This window comes from Folsomia candida, unplaced genomic scaffold (assembly GCF_002217175.1).
Source record: "Folsomia candida strain VU population unplaced genomic scaffold, ASM221717v1 Fcan01_Sc036, whole genome shotgun sequence".
In the NCBI taxonomy this organism is placed as follows: Eukaryota; Metazoa; Arthropoda; class Collembola; order Entomobryomorpha; family Isotomidae; genus Folsomia; species Folsomia candida.
The window spans coordinates 870,451-886,687 of record NW_019091228.1 but is presented as its reverse complement, the minus strand read 5'-3'; the positions used below and the strand labels follow the sequence as shown (position 1 = coordinate 886,687).

The 16,237-nt window shown below is 35.8% G+C and overlaps 2 protein-coding genes across 3 annotated transcripts; one reads left to right on the top strand and one right to left on the bottom strand.

Annotated features, from left to right (window-relative positions):
• Positions 1-230: 230 nt before the first annotated feature.
• On the top strand, positions 231-2,864 carry LOC110860952 (SEC14-like protein 2). The gene is made up of 7 exons (XM_022110074.2): positions 231-385; positions 567-642; positions 723-766; positions 1,147-1,261; positions 1,715-1,912; positions 2,016-2,096; positions 2,184-2,864. The coding sequence occupies exons 1-7, from the start codon at positions 260-262 to the stop codon at positions 2,441-2,443; spliced, it is 900 nt and encodes a 299-aa protein (XP_021965766.1). The 5' UTR covers positions 231-259; the 3' UTR covers positions 2,444-2,864.
• Positions 2,865-14,258: 11,394 nt separating this feature from the next.
• LOC110860972 lies at positions 14,259-15,297 on the bottom strand. 2 transcript variants are annotated; one of them, XM_035860775.1, is made up of 4 exons: positions 15,117-15,297; positions 14,908-15,050; positions 14,723-14,820; positions 14,259-14,656 (listed from the first exon to the last, which is right to left on the bottom strand). In XM_035860775.1, the coding sequence occupies exons 1-4, from the start codon at positions 15,122-15,124 to the stop codon at positions 14,345-14,347; spliced, it is 561 nt and encodes a 186-aa protein (XP_035716668.1). In that variant the 5' UTR covers positions 15,125-15,297; the 3' UTR covers positions 14,259-14,344. The 2 variants fall into 2 exon arrangements, with proteins under 2 accessions (XP_035716668.1, XP_035716667.1); XM_035860774.1 differs by having other exon boundaries at positions 14,908-15,297.
• Between the last annotated feature and the right edge of the window lie 940 nt (positions 15,298-16,237).

Genomic DNA, 16,237 nt, shown 5'->3' with positions numbered 1-16,237 from the left:
CGAGTTAAATGAATAAATCAACTACTACTGGAATTTGCATGGGTTCATTAGTTTGTAAGTCAAGCAGCACCTGAAAGCCGACCTGTTTGCAAATTATATATGATATCATTTACATAATTGACGTCACTATGTATGTAAGAAGTGTACGGGTTCATTATTTATGCAAATTGTTCCAAATTACTGTCCAGCTATCAGTGTCTTTGGGTACAAAATCAGAGTATAAAATTAGAAAAAGTTTTAGTTATCTTGCAGAATCGTGATGGATAAGATGTTGCAGACAGTTTTTGTATTATTTTGCTTGGCTACGGTTGCCATGGCTACGACAAAGTTACGTATGGAGGATCACACCAGGTTAAATGGGGAGCAAAGGGCAGCGCTAGACGAGGTAGGCTTGTAAATATTTTTTCATAGATAATTTATGTATGAAGTAAATGGTTTAAAAAAATTAATTAATTTTCTAGTTGACAATTATTTTATAACCTCAATTAATTTAATTACTCATTTTTCGTTATTCTTTATTTTACATTGTTTTAAGCTTAATTAAATCTATTAACCTGAATTCTTAGCTGATGAAGCGAGTTCTCCCTAAAATTAAGGAGGACTGGGTCAAGGATGAGTTATACATTTTGAAATTTCTTCGAGGTATTTTTTGAATTTTTTAAATGAAGTTTTTTTATAATTTTTTATACAAATATAATTATCGAATTTTGAAAAATATTCAGCCAAAAATTTCAACGTGGATGATGCTGAGCTGTACTTCCTTGGGGTATGAAAAATATTTCAAAACTAATTCAACGCAATTTCTTCACCGTAATTTACTTATTTGCGCACGTATGCATATGGTCATGACATTTTTCGAAAATTTCAAAAATTGACTCTTTTCGAAATTTCGAAAATTTCAGGAATTTCAAATCAATTCGTTGAAAATCAATTCGTTGAAAATCAATTTCAAATTCGTCAATTTCAGGTTTTCATTTCAGATCGCTTTTCGAAATTTGACGTATTAAACAAAATATGGCTGATAAGCCCTTCGTATTTTATCTTCAATTTGGGCACCGTTTCGTTGCGAATAAAAAACTCCATGCCAAAATCAAAATATGGTATTCAAAATTTACGCATGTTTACAAGTATTATTTAAAAACGTAGCATCTCTCGTGGCGCGAAGATAACAAAATGAGATCCATTCTGACCGAGGATTTTTCCGATATGAAGAAAGATTTCCCCTACAAATTGGATGGTCATGATAAACAAGGGCGGCCACGTAAGTGAGCTTCAGAAAAATAAATAAATATTAAGTGTGGTTCGAAGGTCTCATTACAACGGAAAATTTCAAGGCAAAAAGGCATAAATTTAAATTAGTTTCTGAAATTTTGCGTTAAAAATTCAGAATTTTAAGAACTATTTAATTATGTTCCATTGATGAGTTGCTTAATCAAAAATCTCGCTTAGGAAACGTCTATGTATTACGTTATCAAAAATATGGTGGTTTGGGTCGCAAATCAGGCAAGGCTATATATCAAGACAAGTATGATAGGGAAAAGGTTCGTGGGTAAATCCGCAAATATTTTTGGATGACATAATAAATGGACGTGGCCATCTAAATTGAGATTTATAAGCTTTTTCACTGCAACATTTTTCATTGTGAAGAGACATTTAAACCACCCTGGATAAAGGGCTACGCAAATTTGAAAAAAGCATTGAAATTGTACTCCAGTCTTGATCATGGACTTTGGCCAGTGGGATTTGGACGGGGCTGCTGCACGTGGCAAGATTGACCGCGTGCTCCGCTACTATGACCGCATTTTGGAAGAAGTGGAACACAAAGTACTCACAGAACAGCGCCGAGGAAAAAATATTACACAATTCATGTGGGTCATGAACCAAGAGGAGAAAGCCTCCGTCAGTTTTGCTAGTAAGACAAGTTTCACGTAACCAAAAACACGTGTTACGACGGGTGTTAATTTTGTGTAAAAATCCAATAGTGTTTGGACCCAATTAAACCATTTTTCGTCCAGGTGCCCGCTGTTATTATCATGCAGCCGACGTTTATGAAAAACAACATCCTGGCGCCGGTTCGAAAGTAATGTTCATAAATTGTGAGATACAAATAGTTAAATTAAACATGTTTCAACATAAAATATACATGGGACTAGTTTTTTTTTTATTTTCCCACCTTTTCTTAGCTCCGTCTCTCTTTACCCCGGTCATGTCTGCGCTTCGTCCCATGTTATCGGAACAAACGAACGACATCTTTGACAACTATGCAGACGAGACGGAATGGAAACCTGTCCTGTTGGATTTGGTCGACCCGTCCCAGCTGCCCCCTTCCTACGGGGGAACGAAAGGGAAACCCAAGAAAAAGGCCAACCTTCTCGTGGGGACGTTTCACCGGGATGAAAACGGAAAGTGGTGGTGGCCCTCGCTTTTCGGAGGAAGAAACTGATTCGATTTCTAAACCTAAATAAAAAAAGGTATAATATTCAATTGGAAAAATTTAGATTTTGAAAATTAACTATATGTATGGGAAATAAATTTGCATTTCATTCTTCCGTTCTTGAAATCTTGATCAACACACATATTTAAATCTACAGATATGTAGATCAAAGAATGTATTCATAAACACCTGTGGGTTGTGCGATAAATATGTACATATGTACAATTAACCAATTCGCCTTTGTTTGAACAATGTGAAAAAAGTATTGTCCATTTGCTTTTAGCATTTTATCTAATCTTAGTCAACTTCATGTATTTTATAATTGGAAGTTTTGGCGAAGAAAACTAGGAAAATTCTTACTTTATTTCAAATTCTGCACATCTGAATTTATAATACATTTGCTTTGAAAAATAAAAAAAATCATGCCAAATTTTTTGAAAAATAAAATCCTATTCGCCCACCTCCGAAGTATCTATTTGGCATTTGCTACTTTAACCCTGCTCATAGGGCGAAAATTTATTTACGATCAATTATGAAATTAATATTGGTCATTAAACGCAAAAATACTTTGTGTGCCTGAATAAATATCTACAAAAAACATAACTATGTACCATTTTGAATATATTTCATCAAAATACGAAACCTATTTTGTATGTTCCATTTTATTATACTTATCAGTCCTCCACACAAATTTGCAGTGAATTTAATTCGCAAGAATATGTAAGTGCATGTGAATATGTGGTACATTAATATCGTGCAAATTGTTCTTTACATTATTCCCAAATGAATAAACTGAATGGTTCCTATTCTCCCATTCCGTGTAAAGAAGAAAAATAATTTTTGTTTTTTTTTGCAAATCGTGAATGAATTGAAATTCACTTTGTAACCTTTTTTCCACGAGGCAAAGATTGTCGGTAAGATAAGAAAATCTGATATTTAATAACGTCACGTCATGTCCGACTGCTCATCGTCAAATCAACTTTATTCTCACATAAGTAATTTATCTTCTTTAGTAGAAAGGTATTTAACTAATTCACCATGAAAATTATATCCGCCCTGATCGTGATTGTCTGCGTCGCCATTGCACAGGTATTCGCATTTTTGCAAAAAAGTTCTATTTATCTTGCATATATTTATATAATATTTTATGTTAACCAAATTTAATATTAATTTCACAGGCATTTCCAGAAGAACAGGGTAACTAAGATTTTTTTAATTGATCCAAATTACATTTTTCCAATTTTATATTCATGTATGTACAACCGATTCCCAAAACTCAAAAAAAAGAGTTTTCTAATTCTAGTAATCGAAATTTTTTTATAAATACGTCTGATTTGTTATTTCATGAATAATGAGGGCCCGTCAATAAATTATCTACATATGTATGTAAGGCAAAAACCCTGATTTCCTAGCATAGCTGTTCAAACCACAGTGTGGATCCACAAAGTGGACTGTGGTGTGGAAAGTGGACACGATATTTTTGTGGTTTGTGGAATTGTGGATTGTAGTTTGTGGAAGGGTTTGTGGTTTGTGGAATTGTGGATTGTAGTTTGTGGAAGGGTTTGTGGTTTGTGGATTTGTGGATTGTAGTTTGTGGAAAAGTTTGTGGTTTGTGGATTGTAGTTGCGGAGTCCACAACTACAATCCACAAAGCCACAGACTGGTCCACCATGTGGACAGGTCTGTAGTTTATAGTTATGGTTAAGTTTTGAGGCATTCTTGTGAATAATATAGCCTTAGATAAATAGTTAAACACACGTTTCATGATTTTTCAAAATGCACACTGAAAACCATGTTATAATCCGTAAGCGGGAATTTGGATCTTAAAATTTCGCTGTAAAAATGCGAATTGTCGCTCACGTATAACGTTATAACTTCGTTGCAACTGATCATTATGAAAAATTCTGAAACACGTGTTTAATTATGTATGTAATTACTAGTAATTAGCATATGTAGCTGTGCAAACCAAAGTGTGGATCCACAAAGTGGACTGTGGTGTGGAAAGTGGACAAGATTTTTTTGTGGTTTGTGGAATTGTGGATTGTAGTTTGTGGAAAGGTTTGTGGTTTGTGGATTTGTGGATTGTAGTTGGTGGATTGGTTTGTGGATTGTGATTTTGTGGATTGTGGTGAGATGAAATGAACAGCTATGTTTCCTAGTCCTCCAACCACTCTTAAGCACACTGTTAAAAATTTCGTTAAGTCGGATATATACTCCGTATTGGTATTGGTAATGATTTGGTAATAATTTTCTACACTATTGGTAGCAGTTTGCGTCTCAGTTGTATGTGTTTCATTCCCACGATATTAATAAACGGTACATAATGCCACCTAAATATTACCAGTCATTTACAGGGCACAGTGAGGTTTAAACGTCGCGATGCAATGGAAAATTTTGCAAAGGGAAATTTCGAAATTTGGTTACGAGATCTTGAATTTTATTAAGTATTATCAAAGCTGATGGAGCACTGATGGCAAAATTTTGAATTCAGAGAAAAAATGGAAATTTTGGAACTTTTCCCATCGAAAAATTTTATAAGGGAAAAGACATCTTAAATAATATCTTCGAAGGCGAGGGTAATTCCAAAGTACCGCAATATTTTCAGTCACTTTTTGAATCGGGGATTCAAGGGCGTCTAGATTTGGAGTTGGTGAAGAGAAAATGTTCCCTTCGTTCAATGATGGCTATACCAAAACGTAAAGACACTCCAGTAGGACTTGACGCATCGATTTGCACCCTGTTTATATTGTGTGGGGCGGTAATTGGTTCATCCGTGTTGATTGGAATCATTGAGTTACGGAAAATTTTGTACTTGGCGGGTCAAACGGATTAAGATTAAGAAAAAGATTAAGTGTGTTATTAGAATATTTTTATTCAAAATCTTTGGCACCAGGTAGCTGAAGTTGCTTCGAATCCGATGACTCGGATAAATGAATTGCCTGATAAAGTAGACCCGAGGAAATAACTAATTGGTGACCAGGGTTGTGGAATAGTATATTCACATGTGTGAAGATATATTTTAATGATTAATTAAGCTTCACACTTAAAATTAACGCATGTCCTTTTTAAGGGAAATGTAAATAGAGGCGAGACAATTTATATTTTTGAATAACACCACCTCAAGCTATCATTTATAGGTAATTTGAGCATCATATTTGTTACGTGGAGTTTACCAAAGGGTGATTATTTCTATTCTAAAAAGATAACACTTTATTTCTTGTAAATCTCGATCAACGTGTACATACCGTAAAAACTCAAATAGTAGCCGGGGGCTACTATTTACAAAATCGGTGTCTGGGACCCGGCTACTATTTGAGCAAGGCTACTATTTGGGCAAGGTCACTATTTATAAAATTACCGAAAGATGCACGGCTACTATTTGCACACAGCTATTGAATTTTGTTTCCAGAGTCAAGCTCAAATTCAATTTTACTAACAGCACTAATTTCTCCCCTAAAATCGCAGTCTATGACAATTCTATTGTTTAAACCTGCTCTTAATCAATTTCTTCGATGAGTCGAATTTCGTGTTCACTTCGATTTTTTGTATGTAATTGCGATTAAATTGAATTATAATTGAATTACTTAAATGACCTGGCTAGAGGGTGTTCCGGAAGTAATGCAACTTTGGTAAAATGCACATATGCAAGGGTATCAATTTGCCCCAAATTCGAAATTGGGTGAATATTGTAGTCCACACATTTATCTAGTAGAATCCGAAAACCAGAAGTCGATATCTCTATCCGTTCCAAAATGAGGTCAAATACCACCAAGCAACTCGCAACCATCGTCTGCCACTACCTCGAAAAAGTGGTTACGCGCTCCAAGAAATTGAGCTGTGTTCACTTTAAAAAATAAGAAATTCCAAAAGTGACGATTTGTTGTGTTATACTAAGGTATGAGCTGCAAAAAAACGACTAATCGCAAAAAATATCTGGTCGGTACATTCGTGTGGCAGCCCCGAAAGTAATAAACTTCGTGTAGATAGAAATTTGTTATGTCGGAGCGACATTCGCTGAAGTACTTGAAGTTCTCACAGAACACCATACATTATTTGAAAGCTTAGAAGTTGGACATCAAATCCTAGAAGGTTCTAGAAGCTTATAAATATAGTCAAGAGTAAAATAAAAGTAGCAAGCAGGAGGGCAGAAAAAATCCTTGACCTGAAGTAATTAAAATTAACCAAAATTGATCGTCCTGTACAAGACGATTTACTGCTCAGATTATCAAAATGCTTTTATTTGCACATAGTACAACTCTCCCACCTTCAAGAAAACCATTTATGCAAAACTGGAAATTAAATATAAGCCAAAGTATCACGCTCCGCCTTAAAACGGATCAAATGCAATTAACATGGGAGAGGTGAACGTTCCCAAATTTGCCAAATACAAGACCTATTGAAAAATTTTAGTTCCTATCCTAGAAAAAATATTGTAATCGAAAAACTTCAGTCAAAAATTTGAACTTATTTCAACACATGTGGTCAAAAATCTCAAGAAAGGTGACCAAAAACAGTGGCGAAGCACTAATTGTGAGCGCCCAACAAAAACGTCTCCAAATTTGGCGGAAGGGGTGTACGGACCATTGGAAGCAAAACTTAATTAGCTTTAACCTTTTCTGACCAAAATTCTTTACTTTAGACTTTAAAAAATTCATTCGTTGAGTTTATATGTGCATTTGACCAAAGTTGCATTACTTCCGGAACACCCTCTAGAAGATGTGTGGTTAAGTTGATGCACGGCTATAATTCGTATAAGGCTACTATTTGTGCAGGGCTACTATTTGATCAGGGCTACTATTTGAGCAGGGCTACTATTTGGGCAAGGTCACTATTTATAAAATTATGAAAAAACGCAGGGCTACTATTTGAGCAACGACTACTATTTGAGTTTTTACGGTATGTAAATAAATTAAGGCCACAATTAAATTACTTATTTTCCTTTTTCTTATTTTGAGAACATACCGTAAAACCTCTATTTATAGCCCTATTCTAATTACAGCCGGTCTCCAAATATAGCCGGGTCTAGAGACCAAGATTTCAAAATTTTAGCCGGGTCTTTAATTATAGCCGGGTCCCTAATTATGACCGGGTGTCAAATTACGGCTTCGCATAATGTCTCTGTATTTCCAGCCTCTCAGCCTTAGAAAATCTACCGGTGTGCTTATAGGATCTTTTGTTAATTGCTTAAACTGGAAAATCATTACTCAAATTGTGTAAGCTGAACTTATATTGTTTCAAAATTTGAAATTTGAAATCCAAATTATAACCAAAGTAAAATTTAGCCGGGTCTCTATTTATAGCCGGTCTCCAATTATAGCCGGGTCTGCGACACTCAATTTTGGATTTTAGCCCCGGCTATAAATAGAGTATTTACGGTACATAAATTTAAGAAGAATTTCACAATTCACATTCGTGCTACGTGTACAATTTTAATTTCAAAGAGCATTGGTCTCATATTTGAACAAGTATTTATTAAAACCATCATAAGTATATAATAATAAATTTATTTATTATTATGTATGTATATTCTACGTTCTGATGATTATATGTAACTGGAGAAGGCAAAAAATTAACAATATGGTAACCACGCGTGTTAATTAAACTTAATTAGTTCACAACTCATATCTTGTCCCTTCGACCAAGCAACTTCGCACTATATCTTCCGGTGTGACGGGTGTGTCCAAACGGAACCAGTCCAGGCATCCCGCGTCCCTTCGTGCCGAATAGATGGCGTCCTTCAGGGCCAGCACGACGCTAAAACTCGCCACCAAACTGGGTTCCCCCGTTGCTGTTGGGTATTTAAATACATAAATATATATTTTAGCATTTTAATTTAATAATTAGTGAATTAAATAAACAGTTGGATATCAATTAGAAATCTGGTATTATCACGCGGGCATTGATTTCTTGGAAGCAAAGTTAGTACCACTTGGTATTAAACCACTATGTACCAAAGGGCGCTTTCGCTGGTGGTGACGAATTTGTCATTGAATAACCCCGGAACGGTTTGTCGTAACGGGTCAAAATTTTGAACAGACGAGTATGTTATTCTCAGATAGGGGTGTGCAAAATTTCAACTCTCTACTTTCAAAAATACCTCCCCCACAGCCCCCAGAACTTGAGACACGCATAAAAACTGTTTCCAAACTTAAATACTCGCACAGCCGAATAACAAAACATCTAAAAAGTGAAGGGAAAACATTTTCGAAATCTTGAATCAATCAGGTATTGATAAATATAGGTGAAAAGCGAGAAATTTTGAGTAGTGGGCAACCACCACCCCCTAGAAGAAGGCAAAAAAAGTGTTAATTCCGACCGTGCTGAGCAAAATTTACCTATTGACCTCAAAAGACAATCCACCCACCCAAAAGGAAATTTACCGTAAGGTTGGGGGGTCTAAGCGTTGAGTGAAAAAAGAAACTACGATTTTGAAGAAACGACTTGGTCGGAAAACTCGTGTGCATCAGCTGATCAGAGGAATCAGAGTAAGTTATTGGTGAAATTTGACGAAGCACTAATTTCTCTATAAGTTACTAATTTGGTTCGAAGAGCTTACCACACTACAAATGCCGAAAACAATTCACGCAAGTTGGTGCTTTTTTGTAAGGAGGACTTTTTAAAACAATTTATGGTGGTGGGTGCAATGTCGGGTCGTGGTGTCATCCCACTTATCAAAGTCCCGCAAAAAGTGAAGATATCTGTAAAGTATGATGTGGACCGTGTATTAAAACCACTTTTATAAAAGCATTTTTTTCAATTGTATGGTAAAAAAAATAAATAAGGTGATTTTTCATCGTGACGCAGTGTCTTCCTAGACGGTAAAGTTGACCCAAGATTATGCAAAGGACCTTGAGGGTATATTGGGGATAAAAATCATTTTGAATAGTGAAATACCTGTACAATCCCCTGATATAAGTCAAATCGACTTGTTTGAGTTCAGATAGATGAAAAGAAAATCTTTCTGTGGGGACCGAATTTTTTAGACGGAGTTTGGAAAAAGTTGGAATGACTGTCTCAGCTTCTGGGGGCTGTGGGAGAGGCAGTTTTGAAAGTAGAGAGTTGAAATTTTGCACACCCCTATCTGAGAATAACATGCTCGTCTGTTCAAAATTTTGACCCACTACGACAAACCGTTCCGGGGTTATTCAACGACAAATTGGTCACCACCAGCGAAAGCGCCCTTTGGTATGTTAGACATATACATGGGAATACCGCTTGGTAATATTTTAATACTGGATTTCTCAGAGTGATGTATACATATATATGTACACACCTTTCGAACGGAGGACACCATGTGGGTTTGGCGAATTCGGAAGAATTGTGATGCGGAAATCCTCTGGAATGCATTTCGTCTGGGGAGGCTTGTAATTCTGCAAAGTGCAAACATTTTCACGATATAAATAAGCGACCATCTAAAAAATTAAATATGTACACTGTTAAACATCAGTAATAGTACTCTTTTGAAAAGTAAGGGCAGTCTAAATTCTATTTTTTAAAAGGGCAGCATTATTTTAAATATGTGATATGCATCTATTTCATATACATAAGTATTGGAAATGTAAATAAATACATTACCAATGACAAGCATAAATTTGAACATACCCAGCTTCTAGTCGTCAAAAGTTCGCCCGTCGTTTCGTCATGGATTATTTCCTCCGTCGTAAAGAATCCCAACCCCATGACGAAGGCACCCTTAATTTGGCCAATGTCGACGTGGGGACTCGAACTTTTCCCGACATCTTGCAAAATATCGACTCGAATGATCTACACATACATATTTGCGAACATGTAATTTTCTGCCCCTTCACAATATGTGTACAATTATGTGTACAATATCTGGACACTTAATAAAACGCCTAACTTATTACTCGATTTTCTCCAGTTAGAACATCAATTTCAACTTCTGCCGCACACACGATCCACACCGGATATTGAATCGTTTCCGTGACTGAGGGCTCACTTCCGACCTCATCGTTGGGATTTTGCCTGAATTAAAGGAATTTCGATAGATGAGATATATTTTAAATTATGTATACCTGCATATTATGTACATATATACACGTATAAGATTAATGTTACAAATTACATTTATTATTATGGATATTAAATTATTTATAGTCGAGTTTTCTTTGTTTTACACTCTACAAACTAAGAACTATTCCTTTACTGAAAAATGACTGAAACTTTTGTCAAATAAAGTATACCAACTACATAGTAAACTGTGCTGGTTATCAAATTAACATGACTCTGGATTTAGAATACTTTACGTAATTATTTAAGTATAATATTTCTCACATGTACGAAGCAGCCAGGTCGACGTGTTCAGTGTAACATTTCTTAACCAAGTCAACCCACGAAAGAGGATTTGAGGCATCTTGATAAGGGGCCATTCTGGTTTTTAGAATTTCGCAAGCCTTCAAAGCACCCTGAAAATAAGTTACAAATAAATGAAAAGTTACGTGAATACTTACATATAAACAAATATGTGATTGTATTTACATAGCAACAAAGTTCCGACGTGAAGGACGCCCCGGAAAGGAAAGAATTTGCCCCGGTTAAGTTATTGCTTGGTTTAAATTGAATGAAGTCAATTGAAATTCCCAACGCGTGTGCCACAGTTTGTCCCACTTTTGTATTGATTCCTTGACCCATCTCGATTCCCAGGTGTGACACGGCCACGGTCCCGTCAAAGTGATAAATTGCAATGAAAACTGTGAATTTCGCGCCTAGATATTCTATCAAAAATTTTACAGGAATAGCGGAAAGGCCGCGTTTCTTCCATCGGTTTTTCTAATAAAAATAAAAATCTATTGTCAATTTAATCGCTCCAAATTCATCATCCAGATACGTAAAATAAATTCCCAAAGAAAAAAAATGATTAAGCATGACTTGATTTTAAGAAATTTCGGTGATGGCGGATGGACGTGTCCGTTAAAAGACTTGCATATTGTACATAAAAACTAATTACGAACTTTAATACAGGGTAAAAATTTACCGAGTTAAATTCGTCAACAGTTCTCCTTCTTTCACGATAGTTCGAGTCAGCTAGAATTTTCTGCATCATTATTGGAATTTTATTCTCGTCAGTTATGTTTCCCGAAGTAATGTACGAGTCTCCTATGGCGGCGTAATTGACACTCCGTACGTCTAGTGGATCCTTCTTTAAAGTGAAGGCAATGTGGTCCATGATATTTTCGATAAGAGCATCGCCGTTTACGCTCCCTAAAAAGTATACGCAGTATTATTAAAATGATATGACGAATTAGACCTTGTGGTGGTTGTAATTTAAATAATTTTTGGAAATTTTAAAGATAAGTAAACCAACCTGGCCCTCGAACACTTGACGCAGTGTTCGACGTGAAGTTCAGCGGTGTTAGTTTCCATCCATCGCATGCGTACGCGTTTTGGACGAACGGAATACAAAATGCGGCGTTGTGGGACTCAGTTGAAGTGAATCCTGTTCCGCATGCAATGTTGGCGTCAAGAGATACAATTTTACCGTTGTTTGTAACGTCCACCTAGAAAAATATAACGTAAATTGTAGAGTTATCAGACTCATTAAATAATTGGAGGATTATCAAATTAAGATACATTTGGACTTTTGTTTCTACTTTTCAAAAAGTGGTTATATTTAGTTTATTATTATTTGCCTGGTAATCTGTAAAGTAGTCTGTCCGTTTCCCTATGAGCGCCATATTTTCTTCCATTGTTAGCGACACCCTAACAGGTTTTCCAGTGTGATACGCGGCAAGTGCACATGCTGCAGAGACGGCCGCATTTCTGGTTAATTTAGCACCAAATCCGCCCCCAAGACGGCGTACTTGCACGTTTACTCTGTCCAGTCAACGAGAAGACAATTAAAGTTATGAAATTTATTTGCTGCATTCTGCAAACTTACTTATTATGTGGAATATTGAGCACCGAAGCCACGACGTATTGGGTGTGGTCCATCCACTGCGTTCCAGCATATACATCGAGACAGGCTTCCCGCAGGATGCAGAGGCATGACTGCAACTCCATGTGGTAGTGGTATTTTCTCCCATTTTTAAAAGATCCTCTTATTATCTATTGCACATAAATTTTCTCAAAAACCGATTTACCTGTTAAAACCAACCTTCCTCTTTTATTAATAAACTGCATTCTTTATTAAGTTAACCAAACAAGGTAACATTGTAATTAAGAGTGCAGCCAAAATAGGTTACTTAGAAAAACGCAGCGTTGTATCGCCCACAGAGTCTGGCACACTTGACTTAACATGATATTGTACCCCTGGAGAGGCACTATGCTCGCTAAGAAGGACGCCATCTTTTTCAGCGTCCCGATACAACTTTTCCAACCCAATTTTTGGTTTCTGAACATTCTCATACTCCACTTTTATCAACGAAAGGGCTGCATAAGCAGCTTCCTTTGATGTGGCAAGTAGCAGGCCGAGTGCTTGTCCGTAATAGGAGACTTGCTTTTGGACAAATACAGTGTCAACGGGTGGCGTATTACTGTTCGCATGTTCGTTGGTTTGTGAAGTAGGCGTGCTGTACTTCACTAGGTCGTACAGCCGTTTAAATATGTCAGCCCCCTGATGAACAGAAATACATTTGGTTTCTGTTAGAAGTGGAAACAAATTGTAAATGTAAATTCATTGATTAAGGTTTGCCTTTACCCCTTTTCCACTGATGGAACGATTTAGTGCGTACTTGTTTGCTTCATTCATTTTCACAACCTCAGTAGATAAGGTTGGTTCCTCCTTCCGGAAAGAAGTCATAACTACCGTCTTAAAAATTATCGTAAAAATAATTTCGTATGCTAAAAAAAGCAATTTAGGATATATGTAAACAAATATAAATTCGTAATCACCTTGGCTGGCGTGGATGGTGGCCCGGCATATATTCCAAATTCCATGTAGTTATTCGTCCCGGGAACATCCTTCGCTTGGAAAAATTGCACTACGCCAGGAAGTTTCTTCATGACAAAAAATACTAATTTAACCTTATTTGTGCATACATACATATGTAAGTTTATAAAAAATTTCTTAGCGGGACGAATACCAAAGCTTGAGTGGCATCAATACTTCTTAACGTTGCGTTAGCAGCTTTGCTGAGAAGAAACGCACCGAAAAGTTCGTTTGGTAAAGTTGGCAAGTCTGCGATATATTCGGCCTCTCCTGTTAAAAACAAGAAAGAATTTTAAATATTCGTTTTTAAAATACGTGTGGTGCCCTGCAAAACAAACCGGAAGTCTGATGAATGGCCTCAATCTTTCGGATTGGTTTGTACAACGGTGAGTCACCCATTTCCTGTTCGAAAGTCTGTAAACCCTTACTAATACCGCGAATAAGGTTGTCGGCACCAGATCTCATTGTTCAAGAAGCCATGTCGCCAACGATGGAGAGAATTGTCTACACGCTTAAAAATGCCCTCGGTAAATAAGGGTAGGCGTACTCAAATTTAAGTACATACGTAGCGAGTTTGTAACTACGAGAGGTCCCCACTGGTTTGAAGTACATAGTGGGTACTAAAAGAAAATAAGGACATTCCCTTTACCAAGAGACTCTGCAATATCTTTGTTCTGTTACAACTACATAATGAATTTAAATATGATGAAGCAATGGTAAACAAGAAATCAAGTACTTGATACAAGTACGCCAGTCCTCAAACTAAATCTTTTAAGACTTCACAAATATATGCCATGCGTACTGAAATTAAATATGCCAGAAATGAATTAGAATATGTATACAATACAATTATCTTAGGCCGTCCTTAAGTTTCATTTGAACAATTACAATTTATTTTAGTTTATATTTGTACTGAAAATTACAATTAATCACGATTTTATCACAAGGTAAGCGTTAATTGTAAATTTAATAACGTATCAAATAATTCTTAAATAAATTAATATCATAAATAATTTTACATTCTACTGCACAAATGCTGCCAACTCCTTAACACTAGACATAACTGGACAAATAGGCTTCATTTTATAAATTACATAGTCTAAAAATTGCCACGCTCCGTAACATGTAGTCGGAAATTCAATGTTAAACACATAGAACGACTTAAATGCTAAGTCAACTGCTTCCATTACACTTGTGCATTTCACAATTTTCCGTTTGAAAATGACCAGAAAATCTTCGAATATTAAGGATTCCTTGCTACCAACTAAATACACTTGAGGGTACAGATCCAATTTGTTATCCAGAAATTCGTTGTATTTTGGCTCAGAATTGACCTGTAATAAGTATATTATTTTAAAAATTTATTACAAAATTCAATACATGTCACAAAAATAATTTACCATAATAAATGATTCAACTGAACCAAGAAGCGACGTCTTTTTACTTTTTGGCCGAATCAAGTAGGCTAGTAAAAATAGCGCTGCAATTGATGGATTTTCTGCAAGCATAAAAATAATGAAAAATTAGCGACAGTCAAACAATATAGCTGAGTTAATAAATAAAATTAAAACAACAAATGCAACACCTTCAGCAGCTTTCTCTCCAATAGTCAGGGTAGTTGCACACTTCTTAATACTTTTTGAGTAGATTAACAATTTTGAAGCGGTATCTTTCCATTTAAAAAACAAATGAGGCCAATGGGTAAATTTGATCGAAATCGTTTTGAATCTGAAATTGAATAGCATAAATTTATCTTAGAGCATACTATTAAAATGTTACGTAAATAAAACTGACTGCGCCATCGATGTCGAAAAGCCTGGGCCATGCTAAGACAATATTTTCAAAGCTGTCTTTGTTTATCCGGAATATTTTAGACCGCTTTTTCAAAGATTTTCAAAGATTTTGGCAGGGGGTCCCCTATTGGCCTTCAACCATTCTTGGATGGACAGAAATTCCTCCTGGCTAAGTTCGTCGTCTAAATTATTAAATTAATTATCTTTAATTCCATAATATACTTAAATTCTCATATTCAATTTAGGCTAACCTTCAATTGCCATCTCGAGTTTCTCATTGCATATTTTTGGGATGGGTTTATTAGCTTGCCAAAAGTTAACAAAATACGATTGTATGAACCCTGATGGTCGTTTGCTTGTCCTTTTTCCTCTTGAATTTTGGAAAGTGCAGGAAGGCGTAAAGAACGCGTCCTTAAAAATATATTAGCATACATATTACGTTTTTATACATAGTGGTTGCTAGCTATTTATATAGACAATTTAATAATAATAAGACCTTCAAATTCAATCTTTCATCCTCCGTCATATATGGAAAAAATTGTTCCACTATGCAGTCTGCCAATTGTCGTCTTTGGTCTGTACTAGGGCGTGTGGAGCTTGTCTTATTCATTAAGGCGAGGCACGTTATGGAGACTAATTTTTTCCGCAGCGAAAGTTGTAACGGGTTCCTGGAGTCAGCAATTCCTATAATTTGGGATCCGTGATTGGTTCTAGTATTTATATCGTGCTGCTTAAGAAGAGTTTTGATGTCCTGCAATAAAATTAATAATAATGTAAATAATGAAATAAATATATTTCCTATATAGATAGAAGAATTTTCTAATTACCACGATATCTGTCTTCATCATAAAATAATTTTCTCTTCCTAGATCGTTTATTACTTGAGACTGGATAAGGATTCTGAGAATCTCCAACTGAACTGGAATTATGTAGCGCGTTGGGTGGAAGTAGTTGGTACTGAAACTTATGAAAAATGTGCATTAGTAATTATTTCATTGAATTATTAATTATTTGTAAGGCAGAGAAATAAAAAAACTTGGACTTTTTACATGCAACAGTGGTTTGAGCAAGTCAATTTCTTCTACTTGCTTCAAGTCAAATTTTTCACTTTCCTCCACTTTA